Genomic DNA, 24,951 nt, shown 5'->3' on the forward strand with positions numbered 1-24,951 from the left:
CAGAAGCTCTGAGGTTCTCCCGGAGCAGTGAAGTGGGGAGGCTGAGGTCCCCGGCAGTGTCTCTCTCAGCGGGTGGAAAGGCAGATTCGCAGCCGTGTGGGCAGCCTTTCGGCGTTATAAATGCTATTTTGGAAAGTGTAGCGGGTGGGAACTGGACGGCTGAGTACGCTGGTAGTGAGCTGCGGGTCCCGTCCCCGCACCCCCTTCCCGGTGGCTTTGCGGGATGGCGATGGTCCCGTCCGGCTCTCAGCAGACAGTCATCCCCGACACGGGGCGGGATCCCAACGAGTGCTAATTGCCAACCCTGGTGACAGTCTGAGGAGAGAGAAGCCTGAGGCTGATATGTGCTGTTGGGAGGACAGGGTCCCCTCTTCAAATGAGTTATGGGCTGATTTGGGGGGGTTTACATTGCCACTATATATTGCCATACCATTTATTTTTCTGTAAATAAAGGGTTTCGGTTCCTAAGGCTGTCAGTCTGCTCCCTTCCACTGCATCAGTTTTTAAAAGTATAAATACAGGAAATGGAAAAGGTCTTTTTCCTTTATCATAGAAAATGTTGTGGTTTCTCTGCTGATCTTAGTAACTAAATCAGGATTATGCTAAGTTTAGGCTTCTTGTCGCAAGGGACATTATTCCCAGAAAATTTTGCTTTGCCTAAGGATTGGACATCAGGACTGTATGATTTGCAAGGGAACACAGAAAAATTTAAGGAAAAATAAAGCATTGAGGAGTTAACCGGCAAAGCAATCGATGTGCAATGATCGGTATGAGTAGGGAAGGGTATGTAATATCTTGGATCACTATCATCAAAAATTGCTACTGTGGGAATTGGCATGTTAGCATATGTAGCTGAAAGTGAAATTTGAACTTCATGCAAACAGAAATAACTTTCTGCCTTATTTCTTTCTCTTTAAAAAACTGCAATCGAAATATTGAGGGAGAATTTTGAAACATATTGATTACATTTTGAAGGCATATTATTAAATCTCTTGAGTGCTTGTTGATCTTGGATCATTTCATTTTCACAGTGTTTCAGACTGAAAATTATTAGTAATTCTGTTTAAGTTTCAGCTAAATTACTAATTAACTTTTGTCTCAAAGATTTTATTTCTTACGTGTTTCTGGCAGCGCAGTATGCTCTTTATACAATGCAGCATAAATTTTTTGCTACCTGCCTCTCTGTGCCCCTTACAATCATATAAAGCAGTTCTGGAATTAATGAGCTGTCACATCTCAGGTAATGAATGAAAAGAACTGACAGAAATCCTTTTGTTGTTTAAGAAATTCCAAATAATTAATGGGAAAAAAGTGACAGAGATTCTTTTACGATTTAAGAAGAAATGTATCTTTCAAATTCGTTGCATGACTGAAGAAACTTTAAAATATGTTTGCAAAAAAGCAGGGATCCTGCTTAATGGCTTAATTCCAGTTCTCTCTTCTGGGATAAACTTGCAGCATTTAAGATAAAAGGATTTTATGTTTTGAGAAATAGATTCCTAGGCCGGAGGTTCCCCGTTCCACGTTCATCTCAAAAGTAAAAAGTCTTCCGAATTCCTGTATTGCCATTGTGGGCATATCTGAGTTAGGCACTGAGCATATTTATAGTGAGCATATCTTGTGTACACAGAAGATTTTGTGAACTGCAGTTTTTGTTTGGGGAGGGATGGGTGTTTGCTTACGTTTCATGTTTTTTCCAGTTTATGAAGTCCCACTGTACCTATTCAGAGTAACCTCTAGTGCTGTTGTTTTCCAGGTAACCGTCTCAGATGGGGGCACATCTCCCAAGCAGTCCTCCGTTTGGGTGGTGGTCCAGGTTCTGGATGAGAATGATAATAAACCTCAGTTTCCGGAGAAAGTCTATCAGATCAAGCTGCCAGAGAGGGACCGTAAGAAAAGAGGGGAGCCAATCTACAGAGCTTTTGCTTTTGACAAAGACGAAGGCCCTAATGCAGAAATCTCGTACAGCATTGTGGATGGAAACGATGATGGGAAATTTTTTATTGATCCCAAAACAGGGATGGTTTCTTCCAGGAAGCAGTTCACAGCAGGGAGTTATGACATCTTAACAGTAAGTGCTCTTCCGTCAACATACAAACCCGTGATTTGACTGGCTTTTTCTTTAGAAAAAGGCCCTTCTGTATGAAGAGTGATATGTGACTGCGTTTAATATATGACCTGTATGTAAGATCTGAGTGTATTAAGAAATCTAGTATTCACATACAACTCCTGCCAAAAAATTGAGTCTGAGAGAGCATTCATGCTATTGCATGCAGTGAACTATTCTTGGACTGTTCAGTCAACTTGCAAATTGTTGGCATAAGTCGTTCCCTTGAATACACAGAAATGAAGACCGAGGGCTTGTCTGCTCGCAAAGCTGTATCATGTTGAACTGGGCAGATACAGCTACAAATGGTTATTCACCTTTTGTGTAGACACAATTGCTTGCCCTCATGGAAAGGTCTTTGCATTGTCCAAGTTAGGGGGCTTCACGGAGGAGGAGTACTGTGTACTGTGTTGTAGTACCCTTCTCACCACATTAAAGAGCATAAGTATGGCAGCAATTTCAGTTAAAAGAAATCTCAGTTAAAATACTTTTGCCAGAACTCAAACCATTTAGACAAGATCAAAGAAAGAAAGAATAGAAGGTGATGGTGTTGATATAAAGCAATATAAGTTTCAGCAATGTAAGACTTGAATGTGCACTCTTCATTTACAGCAATAAGCCAACAAGTTGTAGTTAAGGAGCTGACAAAAAAAAGTCAGACGTCCACGTTCTGGCCCGTAGTAAAGGAAACAATGTCACTTACAGTAGCGGGTCTCTGTTGGGATACCTTCATAGGGTTGGAAACTGTGACAAGAAAATTAATAAATATCAAAATATTGAGAAATACCTAGTAATCAGAATAGAGCACCCTCTGGGTGAGTGAGCACCTTTCCCTGTGCAGAGCTGGAAGTCACGTCTGGGATCTGGCCCTTATTACAATGCAACAGCTGAAGGTTTTCTACCTTGACACTGCTCGTCACACCATCAGCATCTTTTCACTAAAGGCCTGCCCGCCTTGAATGGAGCAGGGTGGCGAGTGTTAGCACCAAACCCACTTAACACACTTCCAGAGAAAGAAATAGGGTATGGTATTTTGGGAAAATATTTCCCATTTTTAACAAGCATAGTAACAACACATTTACACCAGTGGTCCTATATAGCCAGAAACATTTCCTTTAGTTTTAAAAGAAAAACCCTTTAACTGACATTGATGTTATTCGCTAAAGCACCCATTTTGTGACGTACATTCTCCCTTTCCTTAAGCCCAATGTTTGTTGCTGCTCATCTTGCCTTTGCTGTGCTAAAACCATAAAGCCTGCCAGGCAAATATCAAGTCTATCCATCCCTCTAGAGGACATTATAGTAAGAAGAATTAGCACCAAGCTGGTCAATTCTTAATGAACGTGACAGAGAGGAGAAAGCAAGGAAAATAAATATAGCAAAATTTTAAATTATATTTATTTTGGAGAGTGGAGGAAATGATCTGAAACTTATTTAACTCAATTAAAGATCTTGAAGAAGGCAATATGAGGAATACCAGTCTTATCTGCAATACAGATGCCATTTAAAAGCAATCAAACATGGTCTGGGTGAGCATGTTTCGCAAGTGCACGATGTCCCACAGGGTCATTATAAAGCTCCCAGCTTTGCTGCAAGGGGAACTGGGTGGAAGATGAAATTGGAGAGGGAAGCTGGTTCTGGAGAGGAGGATCTGTGTGGGGAGCACTTGAATTGCATCTCCAGGAGGCCTTGCACCAGCATTTCTAAAACAAAACTTGTCAGTTTAAAATCAGTCTTTTCAGTGAAGAGTCAGTGTAATGGAAAAAAATGAGAACTGAGAAATAAGAGCTTATCTTCCTCTTTTTTTCATGGGATTTTACGTAGGGGATTACAATGGCCATTTTCCAAGCAGTCATCATCATGCGATAGAATTAGGTCTGAACTGCCAAGCTGGGATGCTCAGTCTGAGTCCTCTCTTCTTTGTACCTGCCAGATAAAAGCAGTGGACAATGGTCGGCCCCAAAAATCTTCAACTGCACGCCTCCATATTGAGTGGATAAAAAAACCTGCGCCCTCGCCCGTGCCCCTGACTTTTGATGAACCCTTTTACAACTTCACCGTCATGGAAAGCGATAAAGTGACAGAAATAGTCGGGGTGGTCTCTGTGCAGCCATCTAACATTCCTCTCTGGTTTGATATTGTCGGTAAGTTGGGAGCCAGTGGTGTGAGAAGGACGCTTCAGAAGCAAAGCATATGGATGTGTGGTTTTGAGAGCAAGAAAACTAACTACAAACTGTCCCCCCCAAATTGAACCCACTTTTGTAATGCTGAAATTAAAATGCTATTTTAATATAGCAATAACAATAATAATAATATTCCTGCTTTTGTTATGACTCTTTAGCTAAGCTGAAAAAAGAGCGCTGTATGGCTGAATTGTTTTTTTCATACTATGTTATTTACTGCAATCTTAATGTTGTCTGTCATTTAAATTCTATTGTCATACTTTGCTAATCTCATTTCTAAATGTATTTATGGTACTTAGACTTGCTGTCCCTCATTTCTCTCTTTCTTCACCTTTTTTTCTGCATTCTGTTCTTTTTTTTCTGCTTCCGACTGCCCTGCTTCAAGGTGGCAAGCATGCTCGAGAGATGTTCTATATTCTACAGACAGCTTGTGGGCAGAACTGTTCAACAGAAGGTACCCTTAGTGCAAACACATTTGCTAAAATACAACTATCCAGGCTGCCTTTTATTTTTGCAAGTTCTTTGAGACAATTTATATTACATTTTTCATAAATGCCTGTGACAGGATGCGATGCGACACATGGATGTGCTGCGTTTCTTTCTATGACAGCTTTTACCGTATTTGTGTCCAATTATTATCATTTTATTCACGGATTTTCCGCAGTTTATCACAAATAATTAATTCAAACTTTTCACAGTCCAGTGCCATCCATTTAACTGTGAAACAGAATGGGATGCATCAACATATGGGTTACAAATGGAGCCACCAAAAGTTTGTCTTGAATGCAAGCTGAAAAAGAAATGTGTTTTGATGTGAGATTTCAACCACAAAATTGCCTTACATAAAATTGGTTATAAAAATAGGGAAGGAGAAATATCCTTAGCAAAGAGGAGGAGAAGCCATAGAAGTAATGCTCTTAAAATTGCAGGGAAATGCCACTAAGGATGTAGCTGCCAAAAAGACAGGGAGTAGAGAGGGTCTCACTTGGTTGCAATGGAGACACAGGAGTCAATGTTCCTAAGCATTTCCTCCCTGCTTCTGCTGCTGATTCAGTTATGTCATTTAAAATAACTCATTTAACATCTACAAAATGAGATGTTCCCCAGCAGCACGACGACCCTGCAAAGTTACTGTGCTACTTAATATTTGCAGGTGCTTGTACATAATGTTTGTATACCTTTGGGTGTAAAACACTGTGTCTGCACAAAGTGGTGTTATTTAGATGAAGGGTTATAAAGCAAATACTGTATGAAAGATTAGAGAAACAAAAAGCCTTTGCCACAGACTTAGTGGAAAGGGTGCATCAGCAGTCTTTATTTACAGGGATTGAGCCTGGCTGTCATTTCAGCGTAGCTATTTGTGGATGGGTTTAGCCAACACGAAGGACAAGGACCACGAGAGAAAGGGTCTGTCAGAGTCGTTTTCATCCACCTTTTATTGCCAATTTGTGCAGATGAAAGACAGAAGCAGCAACATTTCCTCTTTGAATTTGTAGCACGGTTTTTGATGTGATAACCACATTAAAATTAAACCCAAATCTGTTATCATGTTCTGGGGTTCCTGCTAGCCCCTGGGGAAGGACAGTACATGCTCCCTACAGTTTTCCTCCCATTCCCTTGGTTGTTTCGGTATGCTACGTGCAATTTATTAGCTATTGTTTACACTCCCTTTCTCTTCCTCACTGACCCTAACTTTCCTCCTGGGAGAAATCCATCTTTATTGATGTTATTGCCACTTTTTTCCCATTTGAACCTTTTGCTGGACTCCTCTGCCTTTCACAGCCTTTTGGTCCTTTCCTTGGTGAATTCACCAACTCTTATTAAAATGCTGCCTGTGTTAAGCACTGAGAGAAGCCCCTGCTCTTCCACTGCATTCTTTTACATTATTAGAGTTTCTTGCAATCAAACAACATCTTATAATAATATTTCATTTTTGCCTACCAAACAGAGATGATAGGGAGAGCATTATGAAATTTAAGCCTTCAATTTGTCATTTAATGTGACCTTTATGGCTAAAATAGTTCAAATTGTTTAGCAGATTTTTGCTATTTAAACAACTCTAATGGTTTCCCTATAGGCTGTAGCTCCTGATGCTGCAAGGTGCTGCATCACTGCAGAGGGTCATGGAGACAGAGCTTCCCTAGACTTAATGAGAAATCAGTGACCCTGACCATCCAGTTCACTACTGTTACCATATGAATGTTGTCATTAAATATTACTGCTGTTACAAATAATAGCACTAGCAACAGCACCCATTTCTGCAATAGGAATAGCCAACAATCCCAGGCATGCAGAAGACCCTGTTGTTCCAGATGTTCTGCATACAAGATGCAAAGACAAAACCCACCCTGAGAGGTTTATATACAGAGCACTGTATATTTAGATTATCTTTGCTGCCCTTTAGTCAGTGTCACTATCAAAAAAACACTTTTTCTCCTTGTTCCTCAATATCATCATGTGGAAAAAAAAGATGTTGATACTTTCCTTTTGGGGGAACATTGAGGTCTAGTGCTGAAAAGCCCAATGAAAGACACGGGTTATTAGGAGAAGTTAGTTGTCATGTATGGAAAGCTGTATGGGACTGCTGATGCAAGAGATGGTTTCTGTGCTGCTGTAAAACCTAGACTTGAACCTGCTCCATCTGGTATTTTGTGATTTTGAACCTTGGTGCACAGTTCATAGTAATGTCAACAAAAGCCCTGAAGGCTTATGTAGAGGCATGGTTTAATATAGAGTTTGCAGCTTGACCTTTATGTTTATGAGCTTTTCAAACTAAATGGGCATTGGAATTCCAGAGGACCTCTTTTTTAATGCATAACATGCACTTTCTCCCAGCTAAAAAAATGGAGGGAGGGCAGATGAAGTTTGGCTATGCTGTCTGCCTAACTTCAGCATCTAATTTGCGCCTAAATTATATACACTTTAAGTAAGTGTTTAAGTTCTTGAGTTAATCAGCTCCAAGAGAGGAAGGTGCCTTGCAGGCAGGGACATCATCTTCCCTCCGTGGACTAGAGAGGAATGGGATACATACCTGTTTGTTTATTTGTTTGTTTGTTTAATTGGGAATGGTTGCGATGTCATACCTGGTTTCTGTTTTCAGACTGCATTCAACGCCATTCTCAGTTCATGCAGATCCCACAATGTGAAGGACATGAACATAGGTTGTTTGAGTTGTGTTAAATTTATTCTGTCATTTATGAGAAACTAATTTTTGATGCGAACTCCAAAATAAGTCAGAGATCTTTATCTCTCCCAGGTAAATTGAGCCCTCTCTGTCTCTTCTTTTGTTAGTGGTGGGAATGGTGTGATGACTACTTTGACACTGGAGCTAAGTTGCATGGTGCTAGTTTTTGCTTAAGTAGCATGTTGCACAACATCTCTGTGATTCTCCAAACAGGCCTCTCTCTATCTTTCCTTCTTCCCCCAGCCTATGCCTTTATAAGAGCAGCCAAACTTTAAAAGCACGTCAGAACTTTTTATCAAGGGTGCTTAATGACAATAATTTTAATATCTATTAATTTTAATTAATTATCCTTTTAATTCACAGTGCTGCAAATTTTCATTAATGTTGAAAACATGTAGCTCCCTAGCCTCCTTTGAATTATCTTCTCTGAGAACTATCTAAAATAGCTTTCTGATTTCTTTTCTGCTTTTTTATGCCCTTACCTTCAGCTTCTTAGCAGCAAACCCAAGGCTTTGACTCTCCTTAAAATAGTTTTATCTGAAAATTCAGTCTGCATTATTTTCTTCTTCTTAGCATGATATAGTACATAAAAGAATAAATATTTGCATGTCATGTTACTAATGTTTATCATGTTATGATTAACAAAAGCCTGTAGTTGAATTTGTATTTCTCAAGTCAGTCGCTAAGTTTATTTAATCTTTTTTGAAAACAGAAAAATTGGAAATTTTGGCTTTGCTTCTTTTCCTGAAAATAGTGGCACTTTAGACTCACTTTTGAGTCTCAGGGTGATAATCTTCTGCATTTTCCTCTGATTATCTGCTCTGAGCAATGTGAGAATTGTAGCAATTGGCCCAATTTATCATCACTATCCTTGGTGTTGTTAGTTTACTTTGGGACAAGACAAGTAAGAATCTTCTCTGCCCTGAGAAAATGTGGTTTTGAGGACTATTCTCTAAATTAGATCATCTCCTGTATTTCTGTTCTTCTCCACTTGTCCATCATGGCATGGTAGACCAAATGAGACTTGTGTGAGGATCTCAGTATATCCTGGCTTCGTTAAGTTTGAACATGGAGCATGTATGTTCTTTGCTATTTACCAGTGAAGGAAGACTCTTGCCAGATTTTAGCTGTATTTGATTTGGGGATGTCCTCCCAGAGTTCAGTGTGATCCATCTTTGCATCAAAGACTGAACAAGTCTGATTCTCCACAGTCATCAGATATTTCTGAGATGCATATGCAATCCCACTATTCTGGATCGTTCCACTGGAAAAGAGGGGAAAAGGCCCTCACATGGGATTCATTTGCCTACAAGTCCTCCAGATTTGCTGACCTGTTTTCTTCTCAGAGGAGAAAATAATTTCTCACAGCAGCATAATCCCATCTTAAACTGCGTATCAGCAGCTGATAGGAACATAGGGAGGCTCATTGTCTTCCCAAAAAGGAACCCCATCTAGGAAGAGCACTATGAAAAAATATTCATTGCTTGCAGCAAATGCAATAGTCAAAACATAAGCGGAATGTGCTTGAAAATAAAAAAAACAACACTGAAATTCAAAAGGGACGGAGATGCAGAGCCCACATTCTGTGGGAATGCAAGTTCTGCGTTTTATCTTGCTTTAGGCAAATTCTCCAGCTGACCTCTAGAAACCTCTTTTAACAGTTCAGGAAGTTTTCCTTGGCCTGTCCATTGCACCATATGAGTGGTAAGCTTTACATCAGAAGATCATCTCCTGTTAGTCATGTAAGGTTCAGTGTTTGTTTTTGGTTTTAATCTATCTTTTTTATTAGAAGGAGAATTAATTCTTTCCAAAGCATATGGGACTTTTGTCAGAAGAAAAATATGTTCATAGTGACTATGAAGCCAAGAAACAAGCTAAGAACGAAGGTAACACTCCAGATTCAGCCAGAAAATGTAACCAAGGCTACTCTATACCAAGAACACAACCTATAGTCTGTTGGCTCAGAGGTGTCTCCGTTCAATTTCCTGAGATCTCCTTGACCATACTAGAGCATGACTTAAATTGAAAGTTAGGGCTGTTCTAGAAAGGTCTCACGAAGCTGGCGTGAGGGCCAACTAATAAGATCTTTTGTACCAGAGGCTCTTTCTACAGCTGTCCTGAGTTTGATAACAGCTGGAATTGGGTAGAGTTATATTGGAAAATCCTATATAAACTATAACATGCTTTCAGATAACATAAAAAAAATTCCTAGTTGTAGAAATATAATGCTTCCAGGGCTTATGCAAGAGCATTAAGATCAATCTCAAGAAAGTAAGGGTGGAAATCATCTCACTTAACTTTAGGTGTCCAAAGTGTAGACATAATTATCTGTGCTAGGTGTCTTTGGGAATCTTAACAGTCAGTCAGAGAGAAAAAGCATTTTCTGGATGAATTTATGTCATCCTAACATGATAAGTCTTCTCATCCAAAGATGGTGTTGCAAGTAGATGTGGACTTTTCATGAAATCCCACTCTAAGTTCTTCAGTTTAATCAGAGTATTTTAAGGGAGGTCTTTAATCTGTATTGAAGATGTATCAGCATTATGTCTTAGCCTGCAACGGTATTACAAACAATGGCTAATCCACATCTCTCTGAGGTCATTCAGTGTTAAAATGCTCTCTCAGGACAACCTGTCTAGCCAACTTGCCAGTTCAGTCATCTTGCCGCCTTTATTTTTGATTTTCCCAAAGTGCCTGAGGAACTCACAATGTATTATCTTCATTTGAAATATTTCTTTCCTAATGCAATTGCAAGCACATTAGCAAAGACAGCTTCTACATATCTTGTATCTGAAAGCAGGTTTTAGTAGACAATAAAAAGGAAAGCATGTGCCATATGTTGGAAAATGGAATAAGTAATAAAAATTCACATTAATAAAACTGAGCAGCTGAACAAAATTTCATCATCCTTAGTCCCCTTTCATCCTAAGATTGTGATCAAAGAAAATGTTAAATGGCCGACAGTAACATTGGTAAAACTGATACTGTGGGAGCTTACAGCACTGCAGATGAGCTCGCTTCAAAAGGGTTGGTAGTTACCCAGCAGCATGCTTTTGAAAAGCAGCCTCAAGTACCCCAGAAATGTGTGAAGCTGACACCTTCTCAACTGTCACCTCCTACGGGCTCAGCCCTCCAACCTCAACACGAGCACCTTCGGAAGCAAGTGGTTTCACGTGGAGTTCCCAGAATAGTTCAGCTGCCGGAGTTTCTAAGAGAAGAGTCCTGTTTGTTTTTACACAAGAACGTTCTCTCTCTCTCTGTGTCCCTCCAGCACCCATCTATCAAAGATAATCGTGTTGGGTGCTTCTCTGGGTGCTTCGTAGCAGGCCTTGCATAGACTTAACACATCTGTAAGACTCTAAGAGTTTAGAATTTATACCTAATCATTAATGATTCTTCAGTGCTTAAGAGCAACTTCAGAAGCATTCAACATACGAAGACCTGTTTTGAGGGTATATGAAGGCCGAGGAGCAGTACAAAGCATTTCCAGACTGCCTCTAGTACTCCAGATGAGAGACAGGACCCAGTATGTCAGGTAATACTCCCAGATGTTCAGCCATCTGAGTGGTTCTTCACCTGACCATGGTCTGTTAAAATGTACCAGACCGAATCTGGAATAAATCAGGATTTCACTCCAAAAGAGATTATAATCACAAATCTCACAGCAGGACGTTCTCTGATCCATCTCTGTCTCAGTGTTTGATGCAGTTTCTACCTTTTTTAATAGAAAATGAATCAATGTAAAATAAAGTGCATTGCCTGGTTAGTTACAAGTGTAGTCCAGATCGGGGTGGCTGGCAACCAAGATTTATTTGTTTGTCACTAGACCATTTTGGAAGATGTCAATAACATATAAAAAACTCCTATGATGGATTCAGTTCTTACTTTAGGGGAAGAATATACTTCATTTAATGAAAATGTCTTGAAGAAGTCAGTGTATTTGCAATACACTACATAGTGCCCTGCACCCCAGCTCTAAGCCAACAGGGGAAGAGTATTTAAAACATTTATGGCTAATCCTTCCATGTTACTTCTTGGAAGTTTTAAAGGCAGGGTTTCTTTGGAAGTGTATGCCAGTTGATAGCATATAATTTTTGATTGCTCATTAAGATGGTTATTAAGCATCTTGAAGTATAGACTTTCATTTTGTTTTCATGGTTATGAAACATTCTCTTTGTAAAGTGCCTACTGTCCCAAGGCTAGCTTCATTTCAGCAGAGATTTCCTTGCAAGAATCTCAAACCCTTTTCTTCAAAGGAGGCTTTTTTTCAGAGTTGTTTTTCATGGTATGATTTTTCTCAAGTAAATCAATTTAAAACGTTAATTGGGAGACTGCATCTTTTTCTTCCAGACTAACTTTAAAAAAAAAAAAAATCAAACACTGAAGATATGATCAATGTCCAAATACCTTGCTATTGCTTAAATGTCAAGGACAATTATGCTTTTTTTCTAGTGTCAAATAGTGTTAACTATATATATATATCAATTGAGAAAAATATGCAGTTTGGGCTTGCAGAAAGAGGTTAGGGAATAAGCAGTGTTTCTATCCACCATAAATCACAGCAGATCCAGTGTCAGGGTTTTCCTGGAAAACCACAATTCATCTATTAGGCTAGAGCTGTATATATGTACATGGGTGTTGGTCTCTTCTGTCAGGTGGCTGGAGATAGGACAAGAGGAAATGGCCTCAAGTTGAGGCAAGGGAGATTTAGGTTAGATATTAGGAAAAATTTTTTCACTGAGAGGGTTGTCAGGCATTGGAACAGGCTGCCCAGGGAAGTGGTTGAGTCACCATCCCTGGAGGTATTCAAAAAGCGAGTGGACAGGGTACTCCAGGGCATGGTTTAGGGGGCATGGTTAATGGTTGGACTTGATGATCTTGAAGGTCTTTTCCAACCGAAATGATTCTATGATTCTATGATTCTATATATATATATATATTCAGCAGAGGGAAGTCTGATGGCACATCTGAAACAACTACGTTTGGATCATTTCAGTGGGCAGACGTTCACCAATCCTGCCTTTCCTTTGCATAGAACACCCACGCTCTTATTCCTCCTGCCCCTTTCCTCTCCCCATCCCTGAATGGCCTGCAAGGCAGATATGGACAGTGCTTCTTCTAACTTACACTTTCTTTGCAATAGCCTGTGCAAGAGGTAGAGAGAAGTCGAGAAGTGAGGGTTTCTTCACATTAAGGAATTCAGGGGATGCGATTTCATGTGATTCCTCCTAATCTTCAACTTCTTGGAATGCCAAAACCTTTTTCCTCTCACTAAATGCATGACTGTTTCTGAGAATAATACCAGTTGTTGGTCAGCAAACCATGCAGATGCAAGACTTGGTGGTAGAACAAGGAAGACTGTCCTCTTCACTCCTCTGTCCCCAGCCCTAAAATGAGAGCCATTTTGTGATAATACACCAGCCATTCAAATATAAATCTCTCTCTATATATTGCATGAGAGCTAAGTCAATGGAATGGATGTTTTCTACCTGTGGATCTAATCTCAGGAGGTCTGAGCAGCTCTTACACAAGTTTTATAACCAGTGGGGTCTGAAAGCCTTTTCTGCTTTGTAGAACTGGGTTGTCAGAGACTGTAGCTAGTGGCATTGCATTGCTGTGTGATGAATATACCTTAAGAGTTCGTTTGTCAGCAGTGTTGTGTTCCACCTCTCCCTGTCCCCAGCCTCCACAAATTTCAGACTCATCTCATAATAAATTCCACTTTATAGATGAGTGAGTAAGAAGCAGCTTAGCAGCAGGGAGTGTGTGCTTTACTTTTGAACATAATGAGTGGTTCTAATTTATAAACTATAGCTATGGCTGAGAAATCCTGTAACCCTTTAATCTGAAATTATTTATGGCTTTCCCTTACTTTTTAATAGATTTTTTTTTTCTTTTTCCTTTTTTTTCTTTCACCTGAGGCTCAGGAGGGTTTTCCCACTGCTGCATTGTTCAGTGTGTGACAGGATAAGGGGATATTAGTTTCAGAACAGTGCTTTGTGAGGGTTTTTTTAATGGAAAGGAATTTAGGATGTGTATCCTGTCAGATCTATTTGAATAATTCCTAAAAGACCAGTAGAATTTAACCTTTGCTGACAGTAATTATCATTGTCCTTGAAATTAACATAACAAATCTCTATTTGCATTTTTTAAATTGATTATAATTGTAATTTTTAAAGACTCAGTTGACGGTCTTTGCACCCACGAGCATCAGTGAGAATTTCCTGAAAATAAAATTTGCAGTATAAAACCCTCTTAAAATAATTTTTATACAAAAAGATAATTGTGCTTGTTCATTATCTAAACTACAAGGGCACACATCTTATGGGCTTATAGCCATTTGATTCTTTTTATAGACTCAGTTATGGTTCACTTAAATATACTGCTAGATTTTTTTTCTTGCAGTGCATTTTAATGATATCTGCTTTCCAATATACAAACTGTGCTTTGAAATATAAATGAGTTACGAACAAAGAAGTATCAGTAGATGTACTGTGTATGCTAAGGCAAGCCGTTAAGATGGATGCCAGTAAAGAGATATGCCCACTTCTAGGAACATTTTCAATGGAAATTTTCCAAAGATGGCTAATTTAATTGTATTTTTGTGCAACAATTAGGAGGGAATTACGATAGTTCTTTCGACGCGGAGAAGGGAGTGGGCACTATTGTCATTGCAAAGCCCTTGGATGCAGAGCAGAGGTCAATATATAATATGACTGTGGAGGTCACCGATGGAACAAACATTGCCACGACTCAGGTAGAATATCACATTCCTTTCTTGGCAAATTTTCAATTTGTTAGTGGAACGTATATGCTATAAAAATTAATAATTTTGCCGTTCAAATAAAACCTCATCCTTTGAGACCACGGTTAACTAATGGAGGGAATATTCTTCAGAGCCTTTCCATCTGGTTGTAAAGAATCGGCTGTTGAAGGTTTCAAAACCTTATTTCTCCTTTTGTCCTATTCGTGCTCACAGGAAAGTAATTTGCCTTCCTCCAGCTGAGGAAGTCCCTATCACAGGCGGCGAAGCTTAGATTTTGACAATTGTACCACCCTGTAATGGTCCAAAATACAATAGTGCTTCTGTGCTGTTGGGGAATATTGCTATTGATTATATTAAATGGAGTTTACACCTCTCATCCTCCCAAGACCCAAATGTGGGATCAATTGTTGAGAGATGAAATTGTTCAGAGGCGAAACTTAAAATTCAGAGGATCTCTCCTTTAGTGTCACTGCCTGTGATTACATTGTCTTCTGGGGAACAGCCCCAGTGAACCCCTTAAAACCAGGCTTGCTTATCAGGCTCAGTGCCTTTCAGTAATTAAAAAGTCAGGTCAGAAAAACATGAAGGGCTGGGATAATGCTGGCTCTGACACATCCTTGTCGGAGACACCCTGACGCAGAGCCTGGGTATCTGTTTGGTGGGAACCAGTCTGGAGTTGGAACATGGTCAGGGTCATGGTACAGTGACAGAGACTCTGTGGTCCAGGTGGAACCAGGGAGACTCCGAAGAACAAATCCTTCAATATGAGGGGGAGTTGTGGGGTCCAGATTAGCTAGGGCCTGAAATCCTACATCTGAATTACTGCCCAAGTGTAAAGTGTGCATATAGCCTGAATATTATTTGACCGATACAGAAAAATACGTACTGGTAGAGGACACCTGTGTGCATCCTCAAATCCCAGATTAAATGTGGTTTATAGAGAAAATGAAAAAAATAGGTCTGTGATGTTATCTGCTTCTTTATAATGCAGAAGGAAGGCCTTAACATTTTTTATATTTACATATATGCATGCACACGCAGATGCTTCTGTTTTACCTTGCCTTTTTGCTCAAATGGTTCAGATGTAAATCTGTATTCACTGAGTCACAACACCAACTTTCCTAAGAGACTGTTAAATCATTGATTGCTTTCTCAATCCGAATTTCTGTTTATAACCAGCCCTAAAACCTCTGTCTAAGTATCCCTATCTGATAATTTCTCCTGATAATCCACTCTTGATAAGAAAACATCATTTGATATTAAATTAGGTGGTAGGAAATCTGCTATTTTCCCTGTTAGTTTTCAGTAATAAATTGCATTTCTGCTAAAAACATCCCTTATTTTTAACTTGATTATATCTGGCCTGTATTCCCTGTTATGCCTTTCTCTGCTCGATTAAAGAGCTCTTTAAAAACCAATATTTTCTCCCCAGGAGCGCACTTACTCAGAATAGTCAAATCACCTCCCAGTCTTCTGACAGAAAAGTGAAGGAGAATGACTGACCTCTTTATGTTCCCTTTCCATAAGGCATTTTCTTCAGCCCTTGTGTAGTTTTTTGTTTTGCTTTGTTTTTTAATCTTGGCGACACTCTCAGTCCACATTTCAGAAATGTAGTCTTGAATCCCTAACACGACATTTTTTTTTCTTGCTAACATTTCAGCCAAACAAATATTAAAAAGCACAGGGAATTTCAAACATGCTGGATACAAGTAATTTCTCTTCTCATGGATATTATGTTTATTGTTTTTGCTGCTTTTGATTTAATAAATTGACCCCATGACAGTCCTCAAAACCTATTTTGATGAAAACCCTACATTTTTAATTAAAACATATGGTAAAAACATATTTCAGTAAAGCTGTTGCATTCTAAAAGAAGCCTGAGCATTCTTTGTAACAGTGATGTGACCTATTTAAAAATGTAAGATAATCATGTAAGATTGCAATAGTATAGCATTAGATAATCATTGGTGGGTACGGACCCTTCTTTCCTCCACCTCCTTCTCTCCATGTGGATACTGTTGAAGTATTTAACTGTGGCCCAGACAACATCTGAGAATGTGTTTCTTCTGGTCTTCACAACACAGATTTCAAAAGTGATGATTATCTCAAAGCTGCCAGGATTATGGCCTGCCTAATTATCTCTCCCTTTTACAAAACTTTCTTACTGAATTTTTTACTGTACTTTGGAGCCTTTGGTTACCTTATACATCTTTATTTCCTTTTAGAACAATAATAAAAAAATCAAACTGATAGGTTAAGTTAAATATGTCATAGAAAGAGTCAAAAAAGCATCTACTAATGGCTCTCAGTGGCCTTGTTGTGAGTTTTGATAAAATGACATTGTAAGTAAGTACTTTGTCTCATATACGTAGTACCACCTGCATTTTTAACTATAGCTGCAAGAAGATATGGTAGAAGAGGAAGCAGGTGGAAAGCAAATGTATAAATTCATCCCCTCGAATAACAATAAAGTAATATAAAGCCCCCCTCAAAGTGCAGTGGTTTATTATGAAACAGCTGATCATCACCATGCCAAATGGAACAGTCTTGCTTTTTATTCCACCGCACCTGTTTCCCTTTATCTCTTCCTGGACTTTTGTCTATTACACAGTTGGAGGTGGTAAAATACAGCGTAAAAATGCCAAAGATTTTTGCTTCGGTAACATGATCCCTGGCACGGACTTGCAGAAGTTTCTTCAGCAATGCTCCTGCACGCCTTAAACTCCAATAAACTGTTCACTTCCTTCATGCCTTACTGTGCACATGGTTCACTACCATACCATGAGAGGAAGGAAATAATTTTGATTTAAAAGTTACATCTGTTGTATTAATGGTTCACTGTTATGAAAAGAGGTGAAAAGAACATTAGGAATAGTTACAAAAAAGTAAAAAATCACAAACTTCCTTTGGACCTGAAAGCCTATTTGGTTTGGGCATGATCAGGGTTTCAAAAAGGAATACAGTCTCCAAAGTGAGAACCAAAGCACCAGCACTTGTTGAGCCGCTGCCACTCACCGTGCTGCCCGTCCAGCTGAGCCCCAGCCATCCCGGCAGCACAGCCGTGATGGGGAGGGATGGAGGGGGCAAAGACGAAGAAACGTTGACTCGTTTGATTTATATATTTGGAGTGTGGGTATAAAGCTTCTGTCATGCTGATTAACTTCTAGGAAGGCTAAGTCCCTTGACTTAGCCAGGGAGACTTTGGGGTTTTTTTCCCTTTGCTTAATTCATCATTGCTCAAGGCCACGCGGTAATTTATTAAAGGCTGAAGGCGTACGTTGGCTCTAAATCCCTGAGAAACGCGATTCCTGCAGCTGCCAGGGGAGCTGTTGGCCTCGGGGAGGGGACAGGCCTTCTGCGTCCCGCGCGCTGGAGAGCGCCGGGACGGCAGCCCCGCGCAGCGACCCTGCTCCTCACCACTGCCACTGCCTCCCGTCGGGCTGGGAAGGGGTCTTGTGCCCTCGCTTGAGCGGAGAGAGGACTCTCCCAGCAAGAGATCGGCGTAATGGCATGTAAACGCGTACTCCTGCCACAATTTTGACTAACTTTGACTGTGTAACGTTAGAGGTTCTCTTGGTCATCGGTCAGGTTTATCCCAAAGCCTCGGTTTTTTTACCGAACAGCTCAGATCCTTTACATCCAAGCACAACATAGGAATAGCATTTATTTATTTCTTTGTAGTGCATACTGTTGAGTTTGCTAAAATACCCACAGAAGTACAGTACAGTGGGGAACAATCATCTAAGTGATGGTAAATTTTCACTTTTATTGAGAATGTTATACTAGAGGATAATTATCTTTTTTAAGAACAGACTCCTGGAGTTGTGGTATTATACAAAAAAGACAGTTTTGCTTCTTCTTTATTTTCTTGCCTTCTCCTTATTTCTCATCATCCTAACTGCTATAACAAAGATGCTTTAAAGCATGAAGGCTGATGCTTCCAAGTTAGGAGGCAAAAAGTGCCTCGGTTTCACTTATTGCAAAACCATCTCACTGTTTCCCAGTAGAGTGGACACTCAGAGAGCAGCAAGCAGTTCCCTCTGAAAAGTTTTTGTAGATCAATACATAGTAGCTTGTAATACCTTCAGTTGGAGCCAACCAGGCTGGAAGAGCAGATGACAGAAGTTACTGCTCGTTGCCCCTTTCTGTCTTTCCTTGCAGAAGGTTCTGGACTTTTATTTATTCTTCAGCTCAGGATTGACCTTTAGCTGCAAGTTTCAGGATACCAAACTTGGCCTCACCTTTCAAAGAACACCTTTTCTTCATAAGATTGTTTCTTAACAGAGGAGCTGATCAATCATCTCAAGTGGGGGTGGTTCTTTTAACGGAAAGGTGAAAATCTCTTCTTAGAGGACCGTGGCCAAAATGTAGCTAAGACATTAGAGCCTGCCAGAAGAGGTTCTGGGCTGTGGATTCTTCTTGGATGGACAAGAAGACATGAGGTTTCCATTCAATTTTTCACTTTCGCTCAGTTGAACGTTTCCTCCGAACTAGAACCAACCCATCCCTGGGTTTTTTTCTGTCCCATTCAGCGATCTCAGCACTGCCTTGCCTGTGAAACAAAGACTTTTCCCCGCATTTTAACATAACACGAGGGGCACAGTAAGGTATAAATAACAGGCCACTGAGGTTGGTAGGGAAACTGTTTGCATTTTTATGTTAAGGTTGGGGTTTGGAGGAGAGAAAAACTTGTCAGGAAGTAGCAAATAAAGCTGTGTGGTAACACTATTGAAAGCAATATTAAATCAAAATAGGTTTTCAAAACCCGTACAAAAGCGTAACCTGAGTTTAAGCAATTCAGGCACTTAATAGGTTGTACTACAACACTGTGCCCAGACCAAGCAATTAGCCAAGCAGATTCTTCCAGCTTCAAATGTCTCTAAAGCAGCTCCTGGCATTTATCCAGTTTTCACTCAAATACGTTTGTGCCTAAACCAAAGGTATTTGTGATGGGCAACATTAAAAACAGCTTTGGAGAGACTTCCTGCATTAGGTTTTGTTCTCCTTTGATTTGATTGTATTTCTCTAGGCCTTTCACTTACCATTTTGAATACAAAGTCTTTGCTAATGCTCTGAGTGCTACTTTGCCTAATTTGTAAGCTTGGAGGCCCGTGAATCCTTTATTTGAAACTTGCTTTAACTGTGGGAAATAGGAAGTGAGCAGGGAGAAGCAAATCTTTTATAGTGAGGAGCTTTTCGGACTATAAATTAGGCTCTGCACAATGGAAGCAAAAGGAAGCAAGCCTGCCTTTCTGAAGCCTGTGATGCGCTGGAAAAGATATGAGCTTTCAAGGATAACCAGGCAGAGACTGCTTTGCTGCTTGTTTGCTTTATGAGCGTGGAAGAAAGACTTGCAGCTAATGTTTGTCTATGAAAAGTGGTTTAGTCAGTAACCTTGCACAGTCCTCAGCAAAGAGGAGTCCCTACTTAGCAGCAAACAAATAGTAAACATTTCCATTTGTCACCTTTTGGAGATGCGTTGGGAAACTTTTAAAGCCTGTCTTTGATTTTACACAATGGGTATTGTCACAGCTTAACACCCCAGGCACCTACACAGTAATAAATGATATTTATGCAACACAGCTCATTCTTGCCATATCTTCCGTTTGGAAATAAATATGAAGAAAGTATTAAATTACACATACACTGTTAGTCTTTGAGTTGCTTCAGTAGGTTAACACTTGATTTTGGGTGAAAGACATGCTACAGGCTGGCTAAAGCTTAAGGCTTCAAGGAGCAGAGCGCTGGCCCTTTTGAAGTCAATGGGAAATTTGCCAGTAGTACCAAGATTTTATGCCTAAGTTTGGCAGCCGTTAAATGAATTTGAGTAACTTTCCTCATATTAACGATCTGGTGGCATTCGGCTTTCTCAACTTAACATATGCTTGTAGGATCAGGTTTTATATGAGCCTGGTGTTCATGTCAGTGTAGCATTTGTCTGTTATTAAAGGAAAAGATTGCCCCCTCTTTTTAAGTAACACCTTACTAGAAGTCATCCTGCTGGAGCAGGAAATCTTCTGCATAGGAGGGTGGCATTTTAAGGCGACCTAACAAAAGGGAGGTGGCTCAAAAATAAACCTAAAACATCTTCCTCAGCTTTGCCACTGCACTTCTTGTGTGGCTTTGGTAAGTCATTTAACCTTGCTGCAAAGCAGTGTGTTCCTGGGCAAAGGATGGGAATAATAATAGTCACTTGCTCCTAAAAAATGTTGTAAGGATTGAGGGATTAATATTTAAAATTGCACTTAAGTTCCATTTTATTTTACCTGACTTTGTTTCAAGTAGCTCCCAAGACAGTTACATTTTTAAGAACATAAAAGTGTTCCATTTTCTTCTTTTCCATAGCTTGTGCATTTAACAGAGCTCTATATGATCAGTATTCCCATATATAATCTAACTTTCTTTTGCTGCAAGGAAAATCCACCCCCCTCTAGTAAAGGAGAGACCATAATGTTAAAATTACAGTTGACTCTCGGGGATTTTGAGGGACAGCTGACAAAAATTAGAAATACTCTTAACTGCTTTAATAGAAGAAATTGTGAATCAATAATGACCTCTTTATTCATTACATCTCTAACCCACCGCCTTCCATCTCCAGATGGAAGTGGCTGTTGAAATGCAGAGTATGTAATAAATAATGCGTATTTCAATGGGGATCACTTGACAAATCATTAAAATACTGTCATCTCTGGGGAGGAAGATGCCTGCCACTTAAACAGGCACTTGATCAGTTTTACAGCAGATATGAAGTGAAAGAAAAAAAGAAAAAAAGAAAAGAAGTAGTTCTTTTCTCAAAAATATCAAAGCAATTTTAGGTTCATAGCTCCCTGCAAGTTTGATGACCACAGTGAATGAGGACCTCAATTTTTTTATCTTTTCCCCTCTCCATGCCTCCCACTCCCCAAGCACCATCATGGTCCATACCTGTGTGTCACGGCATTACCTTCTACCATTTTCAGTGGGCAGAAATGCTGCTGTGTGAATCCACACTATAATTTCATAGTCTCATGGCTTACCCTTGGTCTCTGATGCTGATCCAGTCCCAGTTTAGTTTATGCAGTCTAGTGAAGGTGTAAATCACAGAGCTGTGGCTTGCACAGTCACGGTGCAAGCTTTGTGGTGGATAAACCTTTATGCCCTCCTCTGCTTTCCCAATTTGCCAGTGATCCCAAAATGCATTAGATATAATGGGAATTGAACCCCAGCGCTGGGGTGATCACATACCACACAAACAAAACAGCATGTCACCGCTGTAGCAGTACCTTTAAGACACATTGGTGTGCATCTGTACATTTTTTTTTCTTTTTCTTACAGAATAGCTTGAGCTTGCACACATCAGTGTTAAAAACAAATTCACAGATAGGAGCCTGTCCCTCACATGGCAGCTTACTTGTTCCAAGGTAGACTGTGCTGTACTAGCATCAGCAGAATCAAACATTCTTGGTATTCTCAAACTAATCCATTTGAAAAGTTCTTACTTCTCTGTTAGACTAACTAAAATGATACATGACAAAGTTTTTGGCCACTAACTAAAAGTAAAATTAATTGTGGTGGTGTCTGTGTTAATGATGCACCAGTAAAATAATCTAGCCATGTTACAGTGGTACCTGGCAAGGACTGAGGGTGTTGAAACTGCTTGAGAAGATGCCTTTAAGTATTAAACACTGGAAATCAGATTATCCCCAACTCATACTGCTTCAGTGTCTTTTCCTTACACTAAGAAAATCGGTTCAGCACTGCCTCTGTGTCCCATTAGAGTAGAGTTGAAGTCTTTCATTTTTTCCTTGGGCTTTCTTTCATATGTTACAACTCATTTCTTCACACATTTTTCACATGTGGGTTTGGCTTTTTTTTTTCCTCAGTCGGGTCAGGAACACACCTTGATATATTGTATAGCAACAACAAAAATATAAAAAGCTAAGTAACTCTTCATCATTATTATAGGCCCAGCAATGTATATTTCCCCCCAATTTTATTGCTATCTGTCCAAGACTGAAGCATAACTTTATATAGACTTTGCCCTGCTTCACTCTGGCGTACCATAATCTGGTGAAAATTAAATCGTATGGAATGTGCAGTTGAAGTCCTATGCCATTTACCTTACAGAGCATTTTATTTCAGCTGTCTTTTAAACAGTTCCCAGGCTAGTTCATTACGACTGCTGCTTACAATTGCTCATGTTCCTTTCTGGTAATGTGTTCTGCAAACCCTTCCGCATATCATGGAAATCTAAAGTTTCATTTCTCTCTGAGGTCAACATCTGTTTGTGCAATATTGCAGTAAAAGTATAACTGTATTTTACTTCTGTTAAGAAAGTATGGGTGAACGGGGCCTGATCAAGCAAAGTAATAAAATATTTGCTTAAAAAAAAGCCAAGTACTTTTCAGAACTACAAAGAAAATATCATGAGGGATGGGTCAAGTCTCCTAATCTTAGGGAAGACCTGTGCATGGCCTTTCCCATGCCGTTCATTGGAGTATTTCTTACTTCAAAGTCTGAATAAAAAGATTGTTCCATTTCACTCACTGTAAAATTAGGTGTGTGCTTTCACAGGCATATTCTGCAAAAGATATACTTTTTTTTCCCCAGTACTGAAAAAGAGGCCACTCTTTGCATTTTGCCTTTCAGTATTAATGTAGTTTGTCAAGTGTTTTGCTGCCACGCTGCCCAAAGTAATCTACAGCATACAGAGTCTGGAAAGCAAATTTTCTCCAGGGAGTGACTCCTCCAATGGCGAAAAACACAAAACCTCATTGGAGCCACACACGCATAACATTGCATAGGCACATAACTTTCGAAAGGCAAACCTTGGAACACAGTGATTCTTATTAGTTACCAGGGTCAATTTGTGATATATTGAAATGGGTGTAATAGGCAGCAACAGCAGCATCCAGGTTTCTTTAGGGATCAATACCGAGGTTTTAAAAGACAGACTTGAAGCAAATGGCACAGTGTTCATTCACATTTTTAGCAGAAGTTCTGCCGTTCATAAACTGCAACAGAAGGGAGGCAAATAGGTGTTCAAGGGGAAAGTGAATTAGTTGGCAATAAAGACAACCATCACTGGCAAAGGAAAAGCAAGGATGAAACCGTAAAAATAATCCTCCCCTGTCACCAGTGCCCTGAGATTACCTGTCCTTGGTGGTATGTATTGATCTGTGTGGGGTGGGCTTGCATGGTCATGAGGTCATGTCTCCTGTTCTCGCCTCATCAAGTGTCACCGTTCCTAACACAGCCTAAGGTGTAACAGCAACTTGAACTCTCCACTTCTGTCACAATTTGACACTGCTAGTATGTCCCAATGCAATAAATCAGGCAGAAAACAACACAGGATTTAGCCAAATCTTGATTGTATAAAAAGCAGATTTAAGTAACATGAAAAGGATTCTTTAATAGCCTTATTAATAGTGAAGGGGAAAGGAAATCCCATAATAGCTCTAGAAGGTCTCTTGTAACCAGAGCAGTTACAAGGGATGACAAAACCTTTGCTATGACCATTGTATTTTCCAATCTATAGATACCGAAAATATCGGCTTCTTTGTCAGGCTCTGAGTAGGTCTTATAATTAGGAACATTTTGCCTTCAAAGTCATATCCTTACTATTTCTTTTGATCTGAACAGGAAGCATTTAATACTAAATGATGTTTCTCAGTCCCACCATACAGCAGCATAACATCATCAGCCATCTAAAGTAAATTACATTTCTCCAGATGCCTATTCAGTAATCTCACTAGACTTCAATAACTTAGATGTTTTTCTTTTATTAACTGTAGGTTCTTATCAAAGTGTTGGATAACAATGATAATGGCCCAGAATTCTCTCACCCGAGTTACGATGTCACCATTTCAGAGGACATCCTCCCTGATACTGAAATTCTGCAGATTGAAGCTATAGACAGAGATGAAAAGCATAAGTTGAGCTACACTATTCACAGCAGCATCGATACAGTCAGCGTGAGAAAATTCAGAATTGATCCCAGCACTGGGGTGCTCTATACTGCTGAGAGATTAGACCACGAAGCTCAAGATAAGCACATCCTTAATGTCATGGTAAGAATGCAATATTCACTTGGCTCAGGACACAGTCACTGCTGCTTCAGGTGCATACGTGCCTTAGTCTTTGCATGAGCAAAGGGCTCTTAGTGCAGTAAGTAGTTATTAATTTCATCTTGGCTTCCCTGCTGTGTATTTATTTTACTTTTTTATTTGGGCTTTTTGGGAAACTTATCATGAATTCATTGTATGGAATATGGTATTTGCTGTCTCAAGGGAGAGCAAGCAGGAAATTATTTAATCTTTTGGCATCTGGTCCTCTCACTCAAGGTAATTTTCAGAGTTTCTGAAGTGAGGCTGAAAGTTATTTGAGAAGTTACTCACAGGGAGATAACCGCTTTCTTGCCATAGAGAATGCTACAGCCTTTCTGAATACAAGCTCCTTTTATAGTTTACTTTTACGGGCTTATTTCAGTACATAAACTGTTGATATACGAAATAGCTTTCATCTACATTTCCAAATGTTTGTGTATGCAGAAAAAAAACTTAATTACCATTTTTTGCTCAGTGTGCCTAAATTACAGAACATAAGTCTGTCTGTTTCCAAGGGAATATTGTATGTTATGGACTGGAGGTTAATGAAAAAAAAAAATCTGTGTTAGTTTAAACATTTTAGTCCACTATTTTCTTTAACCACTTAAGAATTCAGCAGAAGAGGT

General features: G+C 39.6%; 1 protein-coding gene across 7 annotated transcripts in view; it reads left to right on the forward strand.

The window, feature by feature from the left end:
* Positions 1–24,951, forward strand: part of FAT3 (FAT atypical cadherin 3) — a 422,176-nt gene that overhangs the window by 306,995 nt on the left and 90,230 nt on the right. For 5 of the 7 annotated variants that reach the window (XM_052812647.1, XM_052812651.1, XM_052812648.1 and 2 more), the window contains exons 5-9: positions 1,757–2,071; positions 4,041–4,251; positions 4,676–4,744; positions 14,092–14,231; positions 24,014–24,289. In XM_052812647.1, coding sequence (XP_052668607.1) covers positions 1,757–2,071; positions 4,041–4,251; positions 4,676–4,744; positions 14,092–14,231; positions 24,014–24,289 — 1,011 coding nt within the window. The remainder of the gene's footprint in view (positions 1–1,756; positions 2,072–4,040; positions 4,252–4,675; positions 4,745–14,091; positions 14,232–24,013; positions 24,290–24,951) is intronic. The other 2 variants (XM_052812650.1, XM_052812653.1) reach the window with 1 other exon arrangement.

The sequence above is a fragment of the Harpia harpyja genome, chromosome 17, assembly GCF_026419915.1.
Source record: "Harpia harpyja isolate bHarHar1 chromosome 17, bHarHar1 primary haplotype, whole genome shotgun sequence".
Taxonomy (NCBI): Eukaryota; Metazoa; Chordata; class Aves; order Accipitriformes; family Accipitridae; genus Harpia; species Harpia harpyja.